The following is a 27,134-nucleotide window of genomic DNA, read 5'->3' on the forward strand; positions in this document are numbered from 1 at the left end:
AACACTTGACATTGTCTTTTTTAAAAAAGTCATCCTGGTGGATGTATACTGGTGTCTTATTGAGGTTTAAAATTGCCCTTTCCTGAAGCCTAATGTAGTGGAGTGCCTTTTCAAATGTTTCTATGCTGGATGTTGGATATAGTTGTATGTGAAGTTTCATTTGTAGTCTTTTGCCCATGTTTCTATTGGCCTGTCTATGAAAGGGGTGGGAGGGGAATTGTTAATACTGCTTTCTTAACCAAGGATGACCCAGGAATAGCATATCCAGGTGCTCACCAGGCCCACTCTCACCCCCGCAATGGGGCAGACCTGGCAGCCTATAGGCTCTGGTCTCAGGTATTGTAATGGTCTCAGTGAGGGGACAATGCCCATGCTGCTTTTAGGGGAGGCAGTCCCCAAAGGCTCTGGCTTTCATATCAGGGGTCCGCCTGCCCTGGGAAGAGAGGGAAGAGAGGGGTTGATGCAGGAAGGATGGGGAGGGGTTAGTTTTCAGCCGATGGCAGGAGCACATGTGGGAATAAGCTGATGATGTGGGACTGAACTTCTACTCATCTGGGTAAGGGAGGAACTGACATCTGAATTGCACCTCCTTTGAGCCAGGCCCTGAGCATGGCAACTTCTTCTGTATTGTCTTAGTCCTCAGTTCACCTTCACCAGACAGGTAGCGCTGTGCCGCTTTTACCTGTGAGGAAGCTGTGTTGAATGACCTAGAGAAGCCCTTGTGAAGGCCACCTGCAGGACCCAGCCCTGCCCCACACCCCTGCTTGGGGAGCAGTGCATGCAGGGGTGTCTGGGGCATTGGCACAGCCACCCGCCATGCTCCCTGCTGCTCCTCCATGTCTCCTGTTCCTTAAGAGCAGATGAAGTTCTTCATCCCCAATTTGAGATTTTAAAAAAGTGGAGCCTCATGAATCATTCAACCACAGTACACCACCTGCCCCCGCTTTGTTGAGGAGGAAGGAGTGGGAACCTGAGCTTGGGCATAGAGAGGAAGGACAGAGGCCTGGAGCCTCCCTGGAATTCTCTGTGGACACTGCCAGCCATTCTGTGGAGAGTTGTTTACCCTCCCCATAGAGGCTCTGGGGGGTGGCGTGGGGCAAGTGCCTGGGGTCACTGGACTGGATGGTGGCTTCCCAGCAGGGACACAGGACTCACGGGCTCCCACCTCACTCTTGCAGAGTGATGTCATGCGCAGACCAGCAGAAGGCTCCATGAGGATTTATAGAAGATGCCCCGAGTCTCCGCACCCTTGGTGCTGCTTCCCGTGTGGCTTGTGATGGTCGCCTGCAGTCCCCACTCCCTGAGGATTGGTAAGTGCTGCTCAAACAGCACCCCAGGGGCATCCTTGCCATGGGTGATGCCCTCTCTCATTATCCCAGGTGTCCACTGAAGACATATGACCCTGTACTATGTCCCCTCACATTTGGCTGTGTTGACGGGAGAAACCTGATTCTTCTTGCTGACGCATGTAAAGAATTACATATCAGCAAATCCATTAACATACAATCAGAGTTTATTAGTGATCCATTCCCATAGAAGAGAATGGGCCTAGTTGAGATTGGGGGCAGGGGGGGTGTGAAAGACTGAGGTTCAGGGCAAAGCAGGGTGGCAAAAGTAAGAACAGCTGAAGGCCGGGGTGGCAAGGCCGCGGGCGGCCAGCGTGCCAAGAGAGCAAGTCCTTTGTTCTGAGAACTTATATAGTTGGTGGGATGGGAGTAAAAATGTTATATATCGATTAACGGGTAAGTGTGGTTCCAGCTTTCCTGGGGGGATACACATACCAAACTTAGGTATGTGTAGGGGTCTGTTAGCCTGAATCCTCATCTTGCTCCATGTGTTCATCTTGTTGTAAAACAGATATGTGACAGGAGGCTGTTAATTAAAGTCGGGGCAGTCACCCCAAGTTATTGATGGGCTGCTTCTCTGGGCACCAGGGACCCTCTCCTGCCTTTCAGGCCTTGGGATGAAGGCACAGTTTCAAGGCTTTCTTTCCCAGAGAGTGGAAACACTGCATAGAATTTCAAGGACTTCCCCCCTCCTGCACTAACATAGTGCTTCTTGTGGTGTTGGAACACCTGGCAGTGTTATCGGACCAGGCTCAGGACTGCTGAGTTAGTGGGTGAGACTTGTCTCCCTCCCCCTCCTAGCCTCCGTTTACTATTCATTCCACCTAAGTGATAAAAGGCGTTTCCTGGCAACCAGGATGCTAGACACTGGCCAGCAACAGCTGCGCAGTCTCAGACTTCTTCCTGTGCTGTCTCCTGCCTCAGCTGGGCCTGGGTGGTAGGGTTGATGCAGCTGACAGGCTCATACCGAATATGGTCAACCTTCCCAGCTCCCACTGTAATGAGCATAAAGGTGCTGCTAAGTCCCCATTACAGCTTGTGACCAACAGCCTAGCACGTGAAAGAGACAACTGTTAAGTGAGGAAGTAGGGTGGGAATGGCCCTGGCGACCCCAAATACAAGGCTGGAGATCAGGGAATAGAGGGGATCTCTTCCCTGGTCAGTCCAAGAAGGCTTCCTAAAGGATGTGCTTGGGATGAAGCCAGAGATTCCTTTGGGTGACCCTGGCCCACTGCTTGGCAGGGCTCTGGTCTTGGTATCTGTTTCCTCTGGCCTGGTTCTGGAAAGGGAGAGCCAGGTCACTTTACTGATAACATGTCCCCGCTGCTCTCTTCCTTGTCCTATTTGCTGTGGGACAAAGTGGCCCCTTGCCTCATCCATCCCTGGGGGAAGGGAAGAAGGCCTAGCTCCATGCAGAGTCCAGGAATGCCTGGGAAATCAAGTGCTCTTCCTCTTGCCCCACCCCACCCCAAACTGAGCAAAGATGGTAACTGCAGGCCAAGGCACTACTGACCTGAGTCCTGAGGACACAGCGTCAGCTGCAGGGACAGGAAATGTCTCAGTCTAGCAGACACCATGTCAGGTCCGATGGCCTGGGATGGATGTGGGTGTGGAGATTGGGGGAGTTCGGGGCATGTGTGTGTATCTGGGGGAAGGGGGTCAATGTGGACAGACTGATGGGGCACAGCAGTGAGTCATCCAGACAGGTGGGTTGTTCATTACCTGAAGGCCTGTCCAACAGCAGGCCCCCGGGGGCAATGCTAGGGAAGAGCCCTGGGGAGACCCAGACACCAGGCAGCTTATCCAGACAGGTACCCACCTGAAGAAGGCAGGAAGTAAATCCTATAAGCAAGGCAGGATCCTGAGTGCTGAACTTATCCTGAAAGGGTTAGAGGCTGATTGAGAATGACAGTGTCGTGACACTGAGTCTCAGGGAATTGGCCTAAAGCCCCAAGTCAGGGCTGCTCCCGAGGGTTCCGAAGTAGTGGTCAAGAGGCCAGGGTGGGCAGAGGCAAGCCGAGAGCTGAGGCTCTGGCTAGGGCCAGCAGCCCGCTGCAGCCCTCGAACAGCCCCAGGGTGCCCGGGGCACATCACTCCACGTGTAGGCGGAGACAGTGGACGGCAGTCGGAACTGGGGCCGGATGACTCAGTCCTCCTGCTCAGCCAGTGCTGGGCTCACCACTCTGCAAGCTTGAAAAAGAGGAACTGAAAACAAAATCTTCCCTCCCTCTTCCCCATTCCTTTTTACTGAAACTTCGAAACCTAATTCAATTATGTTAGCAGCAATGCAAAATGGCTCATATACTTAAGATGCTTAATTTATAAGATGCCTACAGTTATTCAGCAATTGCTGCAAGGTTTTCTCCCCTGTAAATGAGCGGGTAAAGTGGTAGCCCATCCATTTCCACTTGTCGCTAATGAGAAGCGGAAATGGCTGGAGCCAGAACTGGCAGCGCCTCAGGGCCTCGGCTCTCCGGACATTTGTTCTCCTAGAGGGAGGCAGGAAGTAGAACTGACAGGTTCCTTTCTTGCCTGCTACACCAACAACCGAGGACTTTAAGGGACCCTCATACTCTCAAACCTACACGTGGAGCATTATTGTCCAGCTCTGTCAAGATTGCTGGACCTCAGTTTTGGTTCATGCCAGGCCACGTCCAACTGATTTCCAGCCAGGAGCCTTGCTGGCTGGCAAGGTCAAACTGGGCCTAATCTTCTGCAGAGGCCTCCAGCCTCGGAACAGGTATAGATGGTTATGAGACCAAGGCTGCACAAAGGGACCAGGAATGTAGACCAGCTTCCCCACCTGCTCCATCCTCAGCCCCGCAGCTCCCCTGGTGACAATATGGATATTTGTAGCCAAACCCACTGCCCTGCACTGGGGCTGCTGTGTTTCATTCAAGTGAGGCACAGACTGGAGATGTAGGCAAATTATCTATTACAGTGTCCGGTGTTTAATCGGTAAATGAGGTATTGTATAAGAAAAAGGAATTTTATTTATGACTGTGAGGCTGCCCACATAAATTCCCCAGACTCTCACACATATGTCAGCCTCTTCAGTCACTGATCTTTTGAAAATGACTCTTGATTTTGCTTTTTCCCCCCTGAGTCCTCTGAATGATGAGTTTGGGAGCCTCAAGTTAATAAATGCTCTGAGAAGATCCCACCCTGCCTCTTCAGCCCTCTATGACTTAAGGGGATCATGGTAACACCTTAGAACAAAAAAGGATTCTAAGGATTCCACTTTCCAGCCTGCTTATTTCAGAGATGAGGAAGGCAGCCCAAAGTGGCCAGTGATTTGGCCAAGGTAACACAGCAAGTAGGTGGCCAAGCTAGTGGCGGCCAGCACTGGACCCCATCAGTCTGTTGGATTCCTCGCTGCCCACCCATGAGCTCCCTTAGCCTCTAGGGAAGCAGAATCCATTTCAATAGTATGTGAAGGCCATTGTCTTTTGTAGTTTCCTCCCATCCATTCTCTGACTCTAGTAAACGTTACCCTTGCCCCAAACACTTTAGGTTCTCAGTAAGCATTTGTCAGTCAAACAAATGCTGGGTTTTTCAGCCTACCTCCTGTCTCAGGTACACCAGAGAGGTTTCCTCCAGGTTTACCCATCTACCTTCTGTGCCTGGGGAGCTCTTCCTCCCATTCCATCTTCTCTGAAAAACTTCCCCTCCTCTTTCTTCATCACCAAATGATGGTATCATTGGCTTCAGTAGCTCTTCCTCTGCAAAGATCTTCCCTAATACTACTGTGTCCTTCCCAGGGATAAATCATCTTTTTCCTACCTTTCTCCCATACCCCAGACTATAGCACTCACTGGGCTCTGCTGTAATTATCATGGTACTGTGTTTCCCCACCAGACTCTGAAAGGCATGGGAAAGCAGCCCCCTGACACAGCGCCCAGTGCATGCAAGGCATTGCACAAACTCAGTGAACGTCATGGTGGAAGAACCTGTGGCCTCTGAAAGACCTGCTTCCCCAAGAACGTATTTGATATCATTGTTTTAAAGTACTTTCTCTGGTCTTATCTCTGCTAAAAGAGGTAAATGTATTGGAGGAAACAGAAGAGAAAGAAGAAACAACAGAAAAAAAAAGTCCACCTATCTGTTTTAAAAGAGGGAATGGAAATGTGATGAAGATTCTTATTGGATTCTAATGCAAATTTTGGCTCTAATCTGAAGACAATGATTCAATTATCCATTCATCACTTCACTCAATAAGTATTTTTTGAGGGGTAAGCATTGATTACCAAACAACAGTAATCACCAGTATAACTCCCACCGATGCTCTGTTAGGTGCTGTGCCAGGTATTTCACATGTTTCAGGCAATCTACATTCTATAGATGAAGAAATGGGAGCTGGAAGATTTTTCAGTAACTCATCCAAGGTTATCACACAAATACTGAAGTTTGAACCTGTCTCCAAAGCTATCTTTGCTTTGCTCTGTGGCAGCTAGTACACCCCTGGAGACATTTGGGATAGCCCGTTAATCGTGGCAGTCACATTAAATATATGGGATTCTATCTGGTAAAGGGATTGAAAAATGCAGTCATTATTGCTAAATAGCCTTTTGCTTTTCTTTGGTTATTTTACATACAAATAACTTCCTAAGGGTACAAAGCCCACCTGGTGGATAAGGACACTGAAGCTTGGGGTTTCTGAGGTTCAGTCCTGGTGGAGCAGACCCCTGCATGCAAGGGTGGCATCACACACAGCAGTGGCTCCTGTGGCAATTTCATCTCTTTCTTGTTCAAGGTTTCCCTGTGTGGTGAAGTGAAGCAGCAAGAACCTGAATCTACTTGATACCCTGCCTTACTAGGACCCACAACTACTTTACAACTACTATCTTTTACTTAGTTGCTTAGAGACAGTGCTAAACATAGAACATATAACTGTTGCAAAGATAAAGATAATGAGAGAATTGGAGGGGCAAGGGGAAAAAACAATAAACACTGACTTCTTATCCTATTCTGCTGTCCATTAAATATATCTGACATACTGAAATCCAAAATACCAGCTAAATTCTGTGCTTTGCAGACGATTCGCCATGGGAGTTTTTGAGGAGTGGCCTCCCTTTATTAATGTTTCCACATGGTGTGATTTATGAAATTTTGACTGGCTTCTATGTTTTCATCTCTTTCCCAAATAGAAATACCCATATGGGAAATCAATTTGTCTTTCATATTAGTGACAAATATACATTGATGACTTTCATCTGTCGTCTAGAGAGGCAATATAGAAAGGTTCCTGGGACACAAATTTCTCCCCTAGTAAACACCTCAGGGAGTCTATGTCTTCTTATGTCTGTGCTACTGGGTCTAGCATGGTGCCTGCCCATAGCAGGTGCTTAGTGAATGTTGCTGGATGAATTACCTAGTGGCAAGTTATGAATCTTCAGCTGACCTTTCAGTTTTCAAATTTCTCTTCTCCCAGATATTGTTCAGTGGTCAAAAATTCCAACCACTTTTATTTGACAGTAAGTGTGCAGAATATGTAATTAGGAGAGTAAATATTTTGCCAGGAAAAAAGTTTGTGTGTACGTCTGCTTGCATGTATGCCACACAAGGCCGCCTCTCCTCTCTTCCCTGCCCCACCCCAGCACCCCCCTCCCCATCCTCAGGGAGGAGGAGATGCTTAGCTGCAGTTAGACAGGCATCCAGGCAGTGAGCTATACGGAGCCACTCAACCTACAACATCACCATCTAACTTCAGCAATGGCTGGGTCTTCTTCCTGGAGCACCACCCAGGGTGCTCTCTCTCAACTCTTCCATTTGTGAACTACAGCCTTAGACCATCGTCTCGTGCAGAGAAGTGAGGAATGAATTAGGCCTAGACACTGCATTTGACTGACAAGAAAAACAGGGGTCCCAGTTGGGAGAAGTGAATTGACAAAGGCCTTTTTGGTAGTGCCAGGACTCCTGACTCTCAGCTGCCTGGACACACTTATGCCATGGTTTCTACATGTTCTTACACACATGTTAATTTAATTTCCCCAATAATCTGTGAGGTACAACATATGGAAGAGGAACCTGAGGTCCATAGATTTTGTGGCTTGTCCATGCTTGTATGAAGGGGAGTGGTAGCCTCAAAGGGAAGAGAGGGGAGGGCATGTGTCAGACAGAGGCACGGGGCGAATGAGTAAAGCCAGAGGGCAGGCCTGGCAGTGAAGTCCTCAATAGCCCGTTGGTTGTGCATTATTGATGGATGAGGACTCAGAGCTACCAGGGCCATTGCGTGAGAACACAAGACCTCACAAAATCAGGCCAACCTACAGAGAACAGGCAAATGGACATTATGACAACAGACATTATGTTTTCTTAAAGATATCATGATTCATCTCTGGGAAGAAACTGGGGAAGATCCCAGTGGCTGGGATATCAGACATGAAAGGATGGGCTGTTGTTTCCTAACTAAAAGTCCTAAATAATAGGCTGATTTTTTTCAAATAATTTTGGTCTTCTCCTGCCTGTGTTCGTCTGTGCTGCAGTGGTCTGGCCTCCCCTGGGCTCTCAAGTTGCGCCCCCCGCCCATGTGAGACAGTCCGACAGAACCCGCTGCTGCTCAGTGAAGCCCTGCCTGGCAGAGGCGCACGTGGGGCCGGAAGAAGAGCCGTGGTGACATTTCCTCGGAATTTCAAAAACCTGTCTTCCGTCTGTGTTTACAGTCATGGGAGGGGAGTGAGCCATTAACAAGCTCTGGAGAGATTTTGGTTTGATGTAAAAGAATGTTTACCAGGCAAATGGAATGGGCTGCTTTGGATACTTAGGTCCCCGCAGCTGAAGGTGACTGACCCCAGGTAGGTTAGACAGGAACTTTGGCACCAAATGCAGGTTGGACCTGTTACCTCTAAGACCCCTTTCCACCTGGAATTCTGTGACAGAGCATTTTAGCCTCTGTTCTGCTCTCATACTCTCACAGGGACGCATTTGTTATCATTGTGTCCTCATTAACACCCACTGCTAAGAGCTTAGAATGGAAGCAGCTGTCTGCCTAATTTAAGCCATGACCCTATTTGGCCCTAATTGCTTGGGGAAGCCAGATAAAGACATGAAGCCCCATTTATCTGTTGTGTTCCCCTGGCGTAGGCCTGCCTGGGTGCATCCTTTCTCCCCATGGCCTGTGACAGGAAGCTGGGGGAGCACGGGCAGCGCCGGAGGCCTGAGGGCGTGTGGGCCTGAGTGGGGAGGGGCTTGCGTGCACAAGAGCAGAGTCCACACACCCCACACACCCGCACAGCTCAGCTGCAGGCAAGATAGTGGTCACGTGTAGCTCTCATTCACCTGGGTGAGCAGGTGCATATTCCATATCAGCTTTATGAGGGCTGGGCTGCGGCTGCTGGGGGCGCTGTGTGGCAGAAGACTGCAGACAGTTGTCAGGCTACCCAGTGGCCCCTCTGTATCTTTTTGGTGTGCGCGTCTTCCCACTGAGCTGAGTGATGGGGCCCAGTCAGCTCCTGGGCTGCGTTGGCAAAGCCATGAAGCCCGTATTGATGGGTGTGTGCAGAGGGAACAGAGCCCAGGCCAGTCAGGCTCAGTGCGCACAGGTGTGGGGAGGCACGCTGCACGCTAGGCTCTCTCTAGATGAGACTGTCAGCACCACCCACTTAGAGGAGAGGCCCACTGTCCTGAAACTCCACTCCAGGGTGGACATTAGCCGCCACTCCGTCAGCTCCTCTCACCCGCCGGGCTCCTTCTGACGAAACCCATGTGCCTGGAGTGCCTGTCTCCAGGTTGAGTGCCTGTCTGGGGCTGCCCACAAGGAGGTACCACATGTGTCTTCACCTCTCTCGGTCCCTTCTGCCCTGGCTTACCCAGGTGTCTTACATGGCTCTTCCAAGTCGATAGGGGTCTGGAGGGCAGGGGACAGATGGAACCAGATGTGTCACGGGGAGCACTAGGGCTGGCTCTGAAAGGCCTCAGCATGGTAGAGTTTGATGCTAGAGCAAGGTCTCTAATAATACTTCCTGAGCTTAAATTTGAGCTCCAGCCTTTACTAGTTGTATGGCCTTAGGCAAGATCTTATTCTTAGTTTATCTATGACATGGGGTAACAGTAGTACCTACTTCATGTTTTGAGGAGTCTTTAATAAGTCACCACATAGAAAGCACTTAGAACAGTGTTGGGCACATAGAAATGCTGGGGGAGTGACATCTGTTACTATGAAGAGTGCCACAGGGCCACCCTGTCTCAATCCCTTAGCCTTCCCTTGACTGGAGCATGCTTCTCCACTCCTCCTCCAAATGATGTCTCTTTCCCTTTTCTAAATCCTATTTTAAGTTGACCTCTTTCTAGGGGCTGAGAGCCCCTACCTGGATTGGAAAGCTCTTCCTTCCTGAATTCTCAGAGTTCAGGAGATGTGCATGGCCATACAGCCACACATGTGTTGTGCTGTCTGCATTGGTACACACCCCTCTGTTTTTGCAAACATTTTTTTTAACTTATTTGAACTCCATTTGCCCCACAAGTCTAAGAGCATCCTGCGAGACTGAATTCTATCTTCTCTACTTCCCCGTGTCGCAGGCTTTCCACGCTGAGGTAATGGTCCCAGGTAATGGATCTAAATGATCTTCCATCTTAAAAACTGCCCTAAGCCCCATGCCTTTATCTAGCCACGTATTTCTCTCTTCCTTTACAGTGAGACTCTGCAAAAGAATTGCCTATTCAAATTGTCTCCATTTCCTTTTCTCTTTTACCTTGATAATAGTTCCTCCCATCAGAATTTGACTGCCAGCAATGATGCCCACATTGCTAAGTTCAATCATCTGTCCCCCAGACCCTTTTACTAGCAGCAGTTGACAGTCTTTCATTCTCTCTTTCTTGAAACATTTCTTTTTCTTGGCTTCTGGGCCACACTGCATCTTGGTTCTTGCACTGCCTTACTGCTCACTTCTTCTCGGTCTCCTCTGCTGGTTCCTCCTAATTTCCTGGAGCTTTGTGCCCCAGGGATTGCATTCTGTCTCATGGCTTTCTATGCTTGTGACTCTAATCACACTCCCAGCCCCAACCTCTCCCCATATATCCAGACTCATACTCACCTACTAGTCATCCCCACTTGGATGACTTAGAGAAACTCAAACTTGACAGGTCCAAAATCAAGCGGTTGATTTTCCCCTCCAATCCTGCTCCTCCTGCTGCCCCTTTTCATAAATCATAATGCTGTTCTAAACTTGGACTTAGATGCCAACCCTGGGAGTCATGCTTGAGCCTGTCTTTCTGGGAAATGCCCCATCCTCTTCATCAGCAAATCCTGTTTGCTCTACCTTCCAAGTATAACCACAATTCAACCACTTCTTAGTACCTCACTGTTGTTCCTATTTCAAGACAGTATCATCTCTTTAGGGTTTCCACACAGCTTTCCTACTGGCTTCTCTGCTTCTGTCTTGCTCTGTCACTTTGAGTTCTCAAAATGTCAGCAAGAAGAATTCTTTTAAAATGTAAGATGGCTCATGTCAGTGCTTTGCTGAATTCCTCCAATGCCTTCTCATCTCATCTCATGTCAGAGTTAAAGACAAAGTCCTTACAATGTCCCACAGGGCCCTCTATGACCTGCTCCATTATTCTGTTACTTTTCATTCTCATATTACCACTCTCTTCTTGCTCACTCCATAATAACCCCAGTCCTACCGGCTTCCTTTCTTCTTTTAGACACACTAAGTGTGTGCCCACCTCAGAGCTTTTGCACTTGCTGTTCTCTCTGCAGAGTTAACGTTCTCATTTCCTGCAGGCCCTTCCTTCCCCCCATCTTCCTCAGCCTCTTCCTTGCTTTATTTTTTCTACAACACCATCACCACCTGATAAACTGGTTCTATTTGTTTATTGTCTGAGCCTTCTCATCAGGAAAAGTCCTTTTTCCTTTTTAGTTCTCTGCTGTTTCCTCAGCATGTAAGACGGGGCCTGACGTACAGTATGTGCTTATTAAATATCTACTAAATGGATGAATCATGCAGACCCAAGTGAAGTCCCATGGGAGATTTAAATCTGACAGGTATTGGATAGCAGAGATTATGATGGTCTGACTTGGCACAAAAGATATTCTTTTTAAAAATTTATTTATTGATACTTTTTTTCTTTTTTAGTATATTTTATTGATTATGCTTTTACGGTTGTCCCAATTTGTCCCCTTGCCCCCCTCCTGACAGTACCTCCATTCTCTCCAGCAATCTCCCCTACTTAGTCCATGGCCATCAGTCATGCATATAAGTTCTTTGGCTTCTCCATTTCCTGTACTATTCTTAACACCCCCCTGTCTATTTTGTACCTACCAATTCATGCTTCTTAATCCCTTTTCCGCCATTCTCCCCCTTCCCCTTCCCAGCTGATAACTCTCTAAATGGTCTCCATATCTAAGGTCCTGTTCCTGTTCTGCTTGTTTGCTTAGTTTGTTTTTTAGATTCAGTTATTGATAGTTGTGAATTTGTTGCCATTTTAATGTTCACAGTTTTTATCTTTCTCCTGTACAGTTCCCTTTAACATTTCATATAATAAAGGCATGATGATGATGAACTCCTTTAGTTTTACCTTGTTTAGGGAGTACTTTATCTGCCTTTCCGTTCTAAATGATAGCTGTGCTAGATAGAGTAGTCTAGATTATATTCCCTTGCTTTTTATTACTTTGAATGTTTCTTGCCCATCCCTTCTAACCTGCAAAATTTCTTTTGAGAAATCAGCTAATAGGCTTATGGGCACTCCTTTGTAGGTAACTCTCTGCTTTTCTTACTGCTTCTAAGATTCTCTCTTTAACTTTGGCACTTTAATTATGATATATCTTGGTATAGCCCTCTTTTAGTCCAACTTGTTTGGAACTCTCTGTGCTTCCTGGACTTGTATGTCTGTTTCCTTCACCAAATTAGGAAAGTTTTCTTTCATTATTTTTTCAAATAGGTTTTCAATTTTTTGTTCTTTCTCTTCTTCTGGCACCTCTGTGATTCAGATGTTGATACATTTGGAGATCTCCTGATGGTTCCTTATTCTATCTTCATTTTTAAAAAATTCTATTTTCTTCATACTGTTCTCTGATTGAATGCTTTTTTCTTCCCTATGTTCCAAATCATTGATTTGAATCTCGGCTTCATCCCCTCCACTGTTGGTTCTCTGTGGGTTTTTCTTTATTTCACTGAATGTAACCTTCATTTCTGCCTGGGTCTTTTTTATGCTGTTGCAGTACCCACTGATTTCTTTGAGGATTCTTATAACCAGTGTTCTGAACTCTGCATCTGATAGGTTGCTTATCTCCATTTCATTTAGCTCTTTTCCTGGGGTTTTGTTCTGTTCTTTCATTTGGGCCATTTTTCTTTAACTCCTCAATTTGGCAGGCTCCCTGTGTTTGTTTCTGTGTATTAGGTAAAGCTGCTTTGACTCCCTGTCTTACTAGCATGCCCAGCTGTAGAAAAGGCACCTGTAAATTGTGTGGGGCGGAGCCTTAGGTGATTGCCAGGGGAAACCCATTCCACTGCTTTGTGACTCTGTATGGGGAGGGCTTGCGGAGGGGACAATGCTGCTGCCTGGCCTCTGGAGTTCTGCCCAGGGGAAGCTGTCTCCCGGCACTCCTTTTGCTTTCTCCCCATATGCCACTGGGGCTCTTCCAGCTGTTTTCCTGGTGCTGAATCCCAGAGTGGGTGGGTCTGCATGAGTCTGAAATCCATTGTGGGCTCTTTGAGAGGAGTCTCTTGAGAATTCCGCAGTTTCTTCTGCCACTCCTACCCTCACTGATTTTTACAGCCAGAAGTTATAGGGACTTCCATTCTTGGCACTGGAACCCTGGGCTGGGTGGTCTGGTGTGGGGTTGGAATCACTCACTCCCAAGATACCCCTCCCGATATTTCTACCATATGCCAATGTCGGGCTGCCCATTCCACCACCTCTCCATGCCTCTCTGTGTCTCTGCTGTAGTGCATGAGGCAAAGCATGTTTACCTGGGCCTCCATCTTGACGGGAAGTACAAAAGCCGTACTTGAGACCTCTTTGCTGAAGGTCTCACTGGCTCCCTGTCCCCTTGGTCCCTCCCATCTCAGGAAGACCTGGGGCTAATCTTGGTTCCATTCTGAGGGAGCCCAAGCAGTGTAATGGCTGAGCAACAAAATAAGCGTCGGCTATTGGTGTCACTTTGTCTTTCTGATCCAAACACTAGTCTGTCACCCCTGCCCGTGTTGCCACTGTAGTGCTCAATCATGCCTTGAGCTCAAGTCTGAAACCTCCTTGATATGCTGACTGTGCCCAAGCTCCCCTGGGACTGTGGTCAGGCCCTGCTTGTCCCAGTCTTCTGAGAGCCTAGGGACCCGAATCGGGACCAAGCCTCCCAGCGGGGACCCTGACCCCTGCGTCCAGGGTGCCTGCCTGTTTTCCCAGCACTGTCACCCTGCCTGTCTGCTGGGGCTCAGAGACACAATATCCTGGTGGTGTCAGGACAGCCGTTTCACCTGTGAAGATCTCGGACCACTGGTTTTTCTTTCTATTGAGCCAAAATCTGTCTCTGTGCCTCACACCTACAGTGCCTCTCTGCCTCTCCCTCCAGAGCATACAAAGCAGATCTGGTGCTCTTTCTGGCCACAGCACATCTGAGATCTGAAGCACTATCATTTCAAGGCCCCCAAGCATCTTTTTTTTTCCAGGGATTTATCATTAGAGCCTTTCACTATTCCTTCCTTGTCAGCATTGTATTCTGCTCATACACTCTTCTCTGAACAGGTTCTCTTTTTTCTTTTGCTCTTTTCTAGTTAGGATGTGCCTCCCCACCCCCTCCCACAAATCAGAGGCAGGCACTTCCCTCATGTGCTTCTAATCCACCACAAGTACCTAGGTACCTGCTCCAGCCTGGTGGGGTCTGGTCTCTGGACTCAGAGCTACTTGTCAGACCCATTCCCACCAAGCCCTGGCTGACTGATCTTTGGGTTAAAGAAAGCCCATCTAGGTCTCTGCCTGTGCCTGTAAAACCTGCCCCTGTCCATGGCTCTTCACTGGCTCAACTTCACTCTGAACGCCCAGAGCCGATGGCACTTTTTGAAAGCCTGCAACAGAGGGCTGCAGTGTGTAAAGACACCTGTGATCGGGAGCCGTGTACTGGGAGGTTTCCTATGTGGTGTCACCCCTGCGGCTTCTTCTAAGCTGTGCTTTTCCCATCTTTATAGCATGTGGTCTTTTGAGCTGGGATGGACACAGGCAGGGAAAGAAATGTCACTTTGCTGGTAACATTCATAAATTTCCCCCACTGGCAGGGATCCAACAATATGAAATTTTGAGCCTTTAGCTCACAGGTGAAAGAACAGGGATTTTCCCAGAGATGACAGAAAAGAAGCCTGCAGTCCCAAGGGCCTCAGCAGGGGGCTCTGCTATAGAGTTGATCCAGAGAGGTACCACCACCAGCCTGTGGTGGAGTAGATATGCCGTGGGTGTCTCCAAACCTGGGAAGCCTCCTGGGAGCCTTAGGCCAGAGGCCAGAGAACACAAGAGAACTTTCCAAAGGCTATCAGTAAGTAATTCTCCTTGCACTTCCTGGAGCTCTTGGGTCTCTGAAACAGAAGAGACCTTTACCTAGAAATGGTGCTTGAACGCTAATTTCCCCTTTAGAGCCAATTTGGAAAATCCAGAGTGCTGAAGGGATTAAGGTTGTTAAGTGGAAATAAATGGAGTTGGTGGAGATGAAATGGGCTGTAAATGAGTGAGAGTATCCGTGAATGCCTCCATCAGAGCTTTCCCCATGTGTAATCGATTCTCCAGGAATGCTCTGCCAGAGGGCGACACAGCTTCCTCGGAGCACCCTGATGGGGGCGGCAGGGCCACCCTCTCCTGGAGCCCTGCTGCTGGTGGCGGGCAGTCGCACTCTGGAGGAGGTCTCTTTTGGGTCTCGAGTGAGTGCCCACCTTACTATGAAGCCATGAGGATGATTCCCTGGGGGAGCTTGGATTTCACATTCAAGTCTTTATATCCTAGGCATTATGGATCAAGATGGCCTTGGATTCAGAATTTGTGGGTTTGAATCTCCCTTACTAACCATGTTCCCTTGGGCAAAATACTCAGCTTTTCTCACTCTTAATTTCTCATTTGTTAATTGGAGATAGCAGTTTACAATAGGGGATGATTGTATTCATTGAGTGGAGGTATATAAAGCACCTTGCACAGTGTATGACATCTAGTCATATTTAATAAATATTAGTTCTCATTCTTTTGTTTCTTTAAAAACTAGTTTTCTCAACTCTATGGCAGGCCTAATTCTGGACAGAATTGTAGGGCAGTAGAATGGGGCTGGCCGCTGTTGACAAACAAACCTAGAATTGAGTTAGTTTCATAATGTGACCTTGGACAAGTTTGGTCTCTGTTTTCTACTCTAAAATGAGGGGTAATAATACTCATGCTATATGATTGCTGAGGTTTATATATGTGATTAATGTATGCAATATGGCTAGCATAGTGTCTGATGATTTCTAAGAGGTCAATAAGTTGTTTTCAATAGTTCTACCATAATTATTATTACTATAGTTTTTTTTCTACTATAGCAAATTACCACAAATTTAGCAGCTTATTAAACAAGTCAAATTAATCATCTTAGAGTCTGTAAGTAAGAAAAGTCCAACGTAGGTTTGTGGGGCTAAAATGAAGGTGTCCATGGCAGGACTGTGGGCCTTTCTGGAGATTTTAGGGAAGAGACTGTTTCCTGCTCATTTGGTTTGTTGGCAGAATTAACTTCCTTGAAGCTATAACTTCAAAGTTTCTGTATTATTGCTGGCTGTCAGCTGAGGCCGTTCGCAGCCTCTGTAGTCTGCTGCGTCCCTTGGCTCATATCCCTTTTCTTCTGCCCTCAAAGGTCAGGGTCATGCTCTTCTCACACCACAGCTCCCTGACCTCAGAAAGGAATGGTTCTTTGATTTTAAGAACACATGGGACTAGGTTGTGTCTACTAGGGATAATCCAGGGCCTTCTCCCCATCTCAGGGTCTGGAGCCTTAATCACCTCTGCAGGTCCCTTTTGCTGTAGCAGGTAACCCATTCTCAGATTCTGCGGAGGAGGACATGGACATCTTTGAGGGACGTTATTCTGCCCCTCAGTTTGGATGGGCTCCAAGACAGTAGGCTGAGCCACTTGCAGCTCTTCTTGTGAGCAGTGTTGTATGCAGGGGACCATGCACACCCTTTGAAACTATCCCCAGTCCAAGCCTTGTTCTGAGTTGCCTGGTTTCTGTTATGATCAAGCATTTTGCACAGGAAGCAGGCAACCCCGAGCGCTGAAGCTGATCCATTTCCTCAGTGCATAGAGGGAACTCGGCAGGGTAGCCACAGACCTGTGACCGAGGCTGTGCCCCTGGGGAGAGAGCTGGGAAAGGGCTGCGCAACATGTCAGGGCTGTAACCCCATCGGAGCCTGTGAGCTGAATGCTATCGGAGGCCCCATTGCATGGGCTCTGCTGGGTTTGGCTTGAAGTGATGTTTATTTCTTGCCATGGGTCCTGGAGAGAATGTGTTCCCCCCGGAATCCCAGCAGGCTGTTTCTTACTCTCCCTGTCATCCTTCCAGAAAGGGGTAGATCCTGTTGTGCTTTAAGAAACCTGATACAGCAAGGTACTGCTGTGAGCAAGGAATGAGGAGACCTGGTCTCTATGGCTGGTCCCGCATGGTCTGTTGTCCCTTACTACTTACTATGCCTACAGGCTGGGCTCTTTGGGAAATACAGGAAAGGAGATAGTCTGTGGTCAGTGTTCTAACTGTGAAAACATAATACCCTCAGACATGATGGCACAATGGCTCTCAGACATGACGGGCAATATGAAACAGGGAAGCAGGAAGCACCCAAGTGAAAGCTTCGGACTTAAGCAGTGGTCAATGTGGTAGTCCAGGGATCATGGGCACCTTGGCATTTTGGGCTTATTTTTCCATTTTGGATGCATTTCCTGCTTCCAGTTAGAGTAGGGCTTATGAAAAGGTGGTGGGCCATCACTTTAAGGGCTGTGTCATGGGAGAGAGAATGACATTCATGCCTACTGAGCAGGTAATATGTGCCCGTCACTTTCTATAGTTATAAAGTTTAGTTTTTACAACAATCTGCAGAGGCAGGTTTGATAATGATGTTTAGGTATGGAGGCTGAGGCTTGGAGAGCCTAAGCTCACCTATGCATAACATGAGAGGCCCTGGTTTATAACGAAGAGGTTTTTTTTGCTCGGACCCTGAGCTCTGTCCTTCACACTAGGCACCTGTGTTTTCTCCCTTCTACGCTCCCTTCTGTGGGGTCTCTGGAAGGAGCAGACAGGAGGTAGGCATGAATAAGGTCTGCCTCAGATCCCCAAGACACCTCCACTGCTATAGAAGGTAGACAGTGCACCTGAGCCCTCCTTATTGTCCCTGCCTTGGCAGGTTTCCTTCCCAGACATCTAAGAGAGAGAAATCAACTTAAAATTGAACCACAGGCATAACACTGAAGGCAACTTTACACTAAAAATAAGAACAGAAGCTGTATCACTCAAAGGGGGTGAGTCTGTACACTACCTGTGTTTATAGCTGCTTAGTTATTAGATTCCAAACGATGCTTAACCAGGAATCCTATGGCCAGTGATCTTTGATTACTTATGTAGCTAATGGCTAAACATATGTTATTATTGCTATTTATTCAGCCCTGTGAAATGTACCAGGTGCTTCTCTTCCAGGAAGGCATCAAAGACAGGGGCCCAGAAAGTCCGTGCTGTCTCAGGTCAGCATGAGGAAGGCAGGCGGAGAAGGTGGCTTGGCGGGTGTCCTAAAAACCAGATGAGGTAGCCCACCAGAAGTCCCTCCCCTGCCCTGCCCTCCCCTCCCCTCCCATCCCCTCCCCTTCCCATCCTTCCTTTCTTCTAGAAGGGGTGATTCTTCTTTATGGATTGGTGGGGGGAGTAGGGAGAAGACACCCTAAAAAGGAAAGAAGAGTTTGAAGTAAGAGTTGGGCTTTAGGAACCAGAAATATTTAACCTTCTATTAACAGTAACATTTGTTAAGCATTTATTATGTGCCAGGGACTGTGCTGTTCAAAATTATTTGATATCATATCACCACCATGTCCATTTTATAGATGAGAAAGCTGAGGCTCAGAGAAGTTAAATCATGTACCCAAGGTCACACAGCTTGTATGAGTCTAGAGCTGGCATTAAAATCCAAGCCCTGTTTGCCTCCCAAGACCATATGGCCATTATACTGCCCTGCCCTAGTTCCTTAAAGCACAAGTGTCCTCTCCTCTTTTTCTTAAGCTTAACTTTTTAAGTAAATAGCCCAGGAAAAGTAGGAAGACTTGTTTTTCCTGGAGCCTGGGAAAGAGTATGGAGACTGAAATTCTTGACTTCCCTGTGTTCTCCCAGGTACTTCGCAACCTGCTCAGGAACTGTCAGCTGCCTGGAAAGCTCCGTCCACCCAGGTCGCCAGGTACAAACCTGGAGCAGGCCACTTGTGGGGGGGCAGAACATGTGAGATTCGGGCTGTTGAGTAAAGGTTTCTTGGACAATAGGACCTCCCTGCCTAAGTCCCAGAGTGCGGCAGCCAAGGCGTCTGAGCATGGAAGGTGATGGTAGAGGCCTGAACACCTCTAGACCTTGGGGCTTGAGACTTGAAGGCCATTTGGTATATACCCCCTGGATATCTGAGGAGAACAGGATCCTCACTCTTTCCTAGTTTTGTCTTTCTAGAAGAAAGCTCAAACTCCTTTCCAGAGCATCTGAAGCCTTCATGGGGAGGCTGCAGAATATCTAGGTGGCATCATTTCGGACCATCACTCTTCACTCCCATGCTGCCCCATGAACACTCACTAGCATGCACCCTGCCCTCCAAACAAGCTGGAGTCCCCAGAACATCCTTGCCTCTCAGGTTTCTGGGCCTTTGCCCCCTCTGTCAGGAATCCTCATCTCCTCACCTTGCCCATCGGACAGAATTTTATTCATCATTCAAGGCCTTCCTGTCATGTGATTTTCTCCTCTAAGAGAACATCCTTGAACATCGTTTCTATCCTCACTGCTGAAGACTCTCTGGTCCGTGTTCCCAGGCTGGGCCATGGGCGACTGGCTTGGCCTGAGCCCATGCCTCAGAGGACATGGTAGGGTGAGCTTTTTAGGTTTTGGTGTCTCTGAGAGCACCCATTTATTACCTGTTACTACCCCGGCCATGCTCATAGTAGGTGTTCAATGAACATCAGTTGAATTAATGAATGATTCATTCCTATATTGGGCTACCACTGAGAAAGAGTTTGTTCCACTTGCGACCATGTACCCACTGGCTTTGAAAATGGGAATATTGGGGCAGGAAACAGGAACTAAATGAGCTAAGTTATACACCTGAAATAGAACAGCAAAGAGCCTGGAACGTTAAGGAGGGAAGCTGTTAACTGGCTCTTTGTCACAGAGTTTGGAAGGGAGGAGAAAGACACTTGGACAGACTACAAAAGGAGGATTTCAGGCATGTCTCCATTGCCCTCTCCTCACTGGATCACCAACAAGCAGTCTCTGGCCTTTTTAGTCATAGCAGAGGACGCTCTGCGGAGCGTTTGACCTTTAGAAGGACTGTATGTGCTTGGCCCAGCATCACAGGGGCCCCCTACCTGACTGGACCTTAAAGAGTGCCTCCCACTCAGGAAGATGTATTCCCACAGCGGGGCAGGCCAGCCTCAGGCCTTCTCGCCTCCCTCTCCATCACTCAGCACTTCACCTTCATCTCTGCAGACACAGCCAGTGGCTGCCTGGGGTTGGGCCACATGCCAGGGCTCTTCAAGAGGATACTGAGTCACAGGAAGGGGTTCATATGGAGGAAGAGTAGAGAGGAGTCAGCAGGAAAAGCCAGACAAGGGCAGGCATGGTCGCCTGAGAAGATAAGGGCTCGGGACAGAGGCCCAGGATGAGAATGAGGCCCAGACTGTGCAAAATGTTGAATTCTGGAGAGTCACGTCACCTCTCTGGCCTCTGTTTTTTATGCCATGGTCCTCCAGGGTCCTGTTCAGCATGGTATTCTGTGTTTCTGTGCAGTTTCTCTCAAGGCTGCAACAGATGCATGTTTTAGCTTCTCGATTTTCCTCCTCTGTTGTTTTCTTTTCCCTCATCACTTTCCTCTGCCCTTCAAAGTGATTACTGTCCACCTGGGTCTGGATTATCTCCTGATTAAGTGCCATTTAGCTTTTGGCTGCCTACTCGCTCAGATTTATAGACACATTCAGTGAGGCACCGAGGCCAAGGTCTGATTTTAGAGAGGGATAGTCATGAGAAGGGAAAGCAGTGGCAGCCTGCTGACGCTAGAGTTTAATAACATTTCCAGCTACCCTAATCATCCCCATCACAGCCTGCTCAGTGCACCTTCCCAGTATGGGGCCCGCCAAAAACCACGGTGCGAGGGCTGGGGGCACAGAGGCCGAGCCCTCCTGGAGAAGAAGGGCTCCTCTCCCGCAGAGGCCCTCCTGGATGGCGAGGGTGGGGCTGCGGTCAAGGGCTCCAGGTGAAAGCTCTCCCAGGGAAGCCCAATGCCTGCTTTTCACAGCTGTTAATTAGTTGCTTATGACGAGATAATTCATAAAAATTGGCAGTGATTTCCTTCATTTTGTTACTATCACCCAGCAATAAAACTGCTGTGAAGGATGACTTTTCTCTGCATGGGGGAATAGGATGTCAAGGAAGAACACAGCCCTCCCTGGGGTAGAGGGGAAAAAAAGGCAACAGAACAGGGGAGAGTAGTGCACGGAGAGTGATTTCCAAGCTTGGGTGGGAAGCATGGAGAAGTCAAAATGAAATGCAAGTCCTGGCGCCTCTCAGAGTATCAGCTGGGAAAGAGCGCACTTAGTGGTGCCTGCCTCCAATGGGCAGGCAGGTGGGTAGCAGAGAGGGCTTCCCAGCTCCTCAGTGGAAGGAAAAATGGTGACATCAGAGACCATGGCTTCAGCGTCTGCCTTGATTAGGGGATTGGCTTGGGCCCATTCCCAAGGAAATTCTCTGGAGAGGGTTCCCACTTGTTGTGAGCTCTGTGGAGCCTACACGATCTGGCCTTGACTTCCCTTGTCTGCATATCCTAAAGTCTCTCTCCTCTGGGACCAAGCTCTACCCACACTGGCTAATGTCAGTGTCTTGAAGGTACCAAGAGCCTTCCTGTTACCGGGCCTTCACACGCACGGTTCTTTTTTTGACCATGATTTCACCCTCCCTCTCCATTTTTTTTTTTTTTTAATCTGACCAGCTCTTGTTCATCCCTCAGGTAAAATTCCATTTCTGCAGATAAGCCTTCTGTGAATTGTACTCCTTCTGCCCAGAACAGTTTCCACATGGCTTATAGGGACTGCAGGTTGGATGGACAAAGCCTTTTCCCTGCTTACACCCTTCCCAGCCACCTGTTGCCTCAAGGATAAGGTGTGAACTCAGTTGCAAATAGTACCTCTATTAATCTGCTAGGGCTTCCATAACAAAGTATGACAGACTCAGTGGTTAAACAACAGAAATTTATTTTCTCATGGCTTTAGAGACCAGAAGTCCAAGATCAAGATGCTGGAAGGTTTGGTCTCCTCCGAGCCCTTTCTCCGTGGCTTCTGGAAAGCTGCCTTCTCATTGTTTCACATGTGTCTCTCTGTCTATCCAAATTTCCTTTCCTTACAAGGACACCAGTCAGATGGGATTAGGACCTGGCAAAATGACTTCACTATAATTTAATCATCTCTTTAAAGGATCTATCTTCAAATACAGTAATAATTTGAGATACAGGGGGTTAAAGCTTCAACATATAAATTTTAGGGGAACACAATTCAGCCCATAACAGTAACCCATGTGATCTAGCCCCCACCCATGTCACCCAGTAACATGTCTACTTACCCTCCCAACTCTGTACTCTGCTTGACATTCCATGACCATGATATACATGACATACTTCTCTGTCACCATACCTAGAAGGTCCATTTACCTGCCTGATAACAATCCCTGCTAATTCTCAAGATCCCAGTTTAACATTGAGGTTCCCCATGGAGTTTTCTCTGAGACTGTTACCCCCTCCTCCACCCCATTACCATTCATACCCTCCTTCTATGTCATCAGACCTTATAAATACCTTTATCATAGCAGGTTTGCTTATGGTCTTTTCTCAACTTACAATGCTCTTTTGAGAGAATTAACTAACACAGGGTAGGTACTCCATAAATTATTGAGTTAGCAAATGAATGAATGAGTTGAAAGCTCAAAAAATGTTTAGGATTTAATAATCCAAAGGATCCAAGATGGCGGAGGAGTAAGTGGAAGCTACACTCACTTCCTCCCAGGACCAACCTGGAATCACAACGAAATTGTAGAGAAAGCATCCTGAATAACTAACTGAACACTCACTAGAGAGAAGCCTTATAACCATGAAGAGACAGAAGAAACCACTTCTTCACAACGAGACTGGTAGGGAGTGTGGAGGAGTCATGAGAGGGCTGGCTGGTCTCCCATGGGCAGCCCCTGAAGTGCCAGAGGAATATCTCAGCAGCCAGGGGGGTTCCCCCTGAGAAGTGCGGTGTCTGAACTTCAGGCTGGGCTCCCCAGCCTCCAGCACCAGAGCCACAAAGGAACCCAGATAACATCCAGCTGTGAAAAGCAGCAGGGTTTCTGCCTGCCATGGAGAGATGGCTGGAAACACAGAGAGCCTCTTATAGGGCCAAACAACAAGATTTCATTTGTAGCCACTTCCCCTGGGTTCCTGCAGAGGGAAGGCAGAGTGGACTAGAGATTCTTGAGAGTCTGGGGTTGGTGGCTCTGGGGAAAGAACTGACGGAACAGCCGCCAGGATCCCGGTGCTGAGTCTTGCCCCAGACTGCAGGGGTCACTTCTCTCAGGCAGAGCACTCCTCTCTGAATGGCATCAGCCTGAGGGGAAGCAACTGCCCTACCTGTAGGAATTGCTCTGGCCCACCCTGTGGTGGTTAAGCAGGGTTGATTGATCAGATTAACATATGGTCAGTTTGATGGCTGATTAGTTTAACATCTAAGGTGGAAAATACAAAGAGGCAGCCAAAATGGGAAGACAAAGACACAGACCCCAAATGAAAGAAAGAGAATTCTCCAGAAGAACTAGATGAATGGAGGCAAGCAATTTATCAGATAGAGAGTTTAGAGTAATTATTATAAAGATACTCTACAGCATGAAAAGAGGCATAAAAACCATAAAAAGGGACTAGTCAGAAATAAGAAATGCAATATCTGAAATAAATAATATACTGGAAGGAATAAACAGTAGGTTAGATGAAGTGGAGGATCAAATCAGTGTTTTGAAAGACAAGGTAGAAAAAACACCCAGGCAGAGCAAAAGAAAAAAGAATTTAAAAAAATGAGGAGAGCTTAAGTTTTAATAATCCAGGCCAGAGGTAACATTGGTTTAAGATTAGGAGTGCAGCAATAGAGATGGTGACAAGTAAACAGATCTTTTTGAAGTTGAATTGACAGTATTGGTAGTAGATTGGACATGGAGAATTAAGGAAAGCTCAAGAATGACAAGGTTTCTGGCTTGAGCAACTAGGTAGGCAGAGGTATCATTTGTTAAGAGAAAGAATGGAACAGGAGAAGCTTGGGGCATGGGGTGGGGGGAGATCAAGAATTTCATTTGGTAGATGTTAACTTTAAGATGCTTATAAGATATCCAAGTAGAGATGTCAGGCAGTCAATTGTACATAAAATTGGAGACCTCAGAATAGCAGTTTGGAACAGATAAATTAATAGGATGTCATTGACATGTAAGTAGTATTCAGAATTATAGGGTCAAGCAGTCTCCTAGGGAGAGAATGGTGCAAAGAGACTAGGACTGATCAACCTAATATGTTTACTAAAAAAAACAAAAAAAAAACCATCATGCAAAAGAGCCACAATAAACTACAGGACTAAAGTATCAACAAGACTTACTAGAGAACATATTTTAACTGACAAGGAATTGTGGAAAGCTGTGAACATTGTGTCTAAGAGGCATACTGACCTGTGATAAGCTAGCCATAGGAAAGTAGAGAATGGCTTTGAGAAAGCAGAATGTATTCACTGGATGAGCTATTACTGTCCTTTGGTCTCACATCCTTCCCTAGATAAGGTAAACATTAGCCCTGGAGTGTGCATTTGCCAGGCCTGGAAAATTTTTTCCTAGTGAGGTGTTAGAATATTCCCAGGGAATAAGTCATGAACACAGACTTTCAAATAAGTACAGAACTTCTCCAGAGCATTAACACTTTTTGGTAAGCCTTGTTTTATTCTGGGAAGAAAGCAGAGTGAAACACATAGAATATGCATTTAATTTAATTGATAGATGATTGATTCTTTCACTCATTTACACTCAATATTTTTAGCAAACTGTTATAAGCCTAGGGTAAAAAGCAAAATCAGGATAGTATTTGATCCCTGGTTTCCAAGGGCTTGTAGAGACAATACTAACACATACAAAAAATTGAATGACAGTGTAAGACAATTTAATAGCTATAGTAAGACAAAACATATTTAAGTGCCCAATGACTGGTATAGACAATGCATGGAATAAACCTCAGTAGAGAGAGAATTCACTCTCTCTGCATAGGAAAGTTTTTCTGTACTCATCTAATCCAACAGTTTACCTTGGGGAAGGGAATAAAGGGCATACAAGAAGTCAGAAAGAATGGTGTGGAATTTACAACCCTGAAATTACGTCAAAGATGATATTCAGATTTGTTACCATCTGTTGGTAAGTGTGGAAAGAAACCAGAAGCATCGTCCCCAGCTGATGTGCAAGGTGCTAAGATCTTGGTGTCAGCACCTCTGTGGGACAAGTAAGCTTTAGTCTAGTTCATTGTCCTTAAAAATATGGTCCTCAAATATATTTCTAAAGAATAAAATGGCAATAAATATACATCTATCAATAACCACTTTAAATGTAAATGGATTAAATACTCCAGTCAAAAGACATAGTGTAGATGAATGGATAAGAACACAAGATCCATATATATGCTGTCTACAAGAGAAAACAAAAGATACATACAGACTGAAAGAAAAAGGATGAAAAAGATATTTCCTGAAAATGGAAACAAACCCAAAAAAAAGCAAGGGGTAGCAATGCTTAGACAAAATATACTTTAAAACAAAGGCTATAGCAAGAGACAAAGAAGGACATTACATAATGATATAACCCTTATAACATTTATGCACCCAGCATAGGAGAAGCTAAATATATAAAGCAAATCTTGACAAACATGAACAGAGAGATTGGCAATAATACATCATAGCTGGGGATTTTAACATCCCATTAACATCAATACATAGATCTTCCAGGCAGAAAATCAACAAGGAAACAGCAGCCTTAAGTGACACAGTAGACTAGATGGAATTAACGGATTTTTCAGAGCATTTCTTCCCAAATTAGTATAATATACATTCTTTTCAAGTTCACATGGGATATTTTCTGGGATAGACCACATATTAGGACACAAAACAAATGTCAATAAATTTAAGAAGTTTGAAATCATATCAAGCATCTTATTTGGCCACAATGTTATAAAACTAAAAATCAATTACAAGAAAAAAATGAAAAACATACAAACACACATGGACACTAAATAACGTTACTAAACAATGGATGGGTTGACAGTGAGATCAAGGAATAAATCAAAATATACCTTGAGACAAATGGAAGTGAAAACAAAACAATCCAAAATCTAAGGGACAAAGTGAAAGCAATTCTAAGGGGGAAATTCATAGCAATACAGGACTAACTTAAGAAGCAATCTCAGCTTCTGCCTAAAGGAACTAGAAAAAGAATAACAGACAAAGCCAAAAGTGAGTAGAAAGAGGGAAATAATAAAGATAAGAGTAGAACTAAACAAAATAGAGCCTAAAAATTTTTTTTTTAAATGACAGAAACCAAAGCTGTTTCTTTGAAAAGACAAACAGTATTGATAACCTTTAACCAGACTCATCAAGAAGAAAATAGGACACAAGTTAAATTAGAAATGAAAGAGAAGTGACAACTGACACCACAGAAATATAAAGAATTATAAAACAATATTATAAACAATCATATGCCAATAATCAGACAATTGGAGGAAATAAATTTCAAGGAAAATACAGTCTTCCAAAACTGAATCAAGAAGAATCAGAAAATCTGAAAAGACCAATTACAACTAACAAAATTGAAGAATAAAAAAAAAACAAAACCTCCCAACAAAGAGAAGTCCTGGACTAGATGGCTTCACATGTGATTTTTACCTAACATTCACAGGAGAACCAACACCTATTCTTCTCAAATTATTTCAAAAGATTTAAGAGGAGGGAAGACTTTCACACTCATAATTCTTATTCCAAAACCAGATAAAGTCACTACAAAGAAAAAAATTATAAGCCATTATCCTTGCTGTACACAGATGCAAAAATTCTCAACAAAATATTAGCAAGTCAAATTCAGCAATACATTAAAAAGATTGTACACCATGATTAAATGGAATCTATTCCTGGGATGCAAGATTGGTACAATATTCATAAATTAATGAGATAAAACACATAAACAAAATGAAGGATTAAAATTACAGGGTCACATCAATAGATGCAGAAAAAGCATTTGATAAAATCCAGCAACCATTTATGATAAAAACTCTCAGCCAAGTGGGAATAGAGGGAACATCTTTTAACATAAATGCCATATACAAGAAACCCACTGCCAGCATCACACTCAACAGGCAAAACTAAAAACAATTCTCTTAAGATCAGGAACAAGGCAGGGGTGTCCACTTTCACCACTCTTATTCAACATAGTACTGGAAGTTCTAGCCACAGCAATCAAAATAATAAGAAATAAAAGGCATCCAAATTGGAAAGGAAGAAGTAAAATTGCATTATTTGCAGATGACATGATAC

The 27,134-nt window shown here is 46.0% G+C and overlaps 1 protein-coding gene across 1 annotated transcript in view; it reads left to right on the plus strand.

Annotated features, from left to right (window-relative positions):
* The first annotated feature begins 1,228 nt into the window (after positions 1-1,228).
* GRIK4 (glutamate ionotropic receptor kainate type subunit 4) overlaps positions 1,229-27,134 on the plus strand; it is a 295,451-nt gene continuing 269,545 nt past the window's right edge. The window contains exon 1 of the mRNA XM_054587574.1: positions 1,229-1,310. Within this exon, the coding sequence (XP_054443549.1) occupies positions 1,229-1,310 (82 nt within the window). The remainder of the gene's footprint in view (positions 1,311-27,134) is intronic.

The sequence above is a fragment of the Pteronotus mesoamericanus genome, unplaced genomic scaffold, assembly GCF_021234165.1.
Source record: "Pteronotus mesoamericanus isolate MK-2021 breed Mesoamerican mustached bat unplaced genomic scaffold, CSHL_Meso_final contig_123, whole genome shotgun sequence".
In the NCBI taxonomy this organism is placed as follows: Eukaryota; Metazoa; Chordata; class Mammalia; order Chiroptera; family Mormoopidae; genus Pteronotus; species Pteronotus mesoamericanus.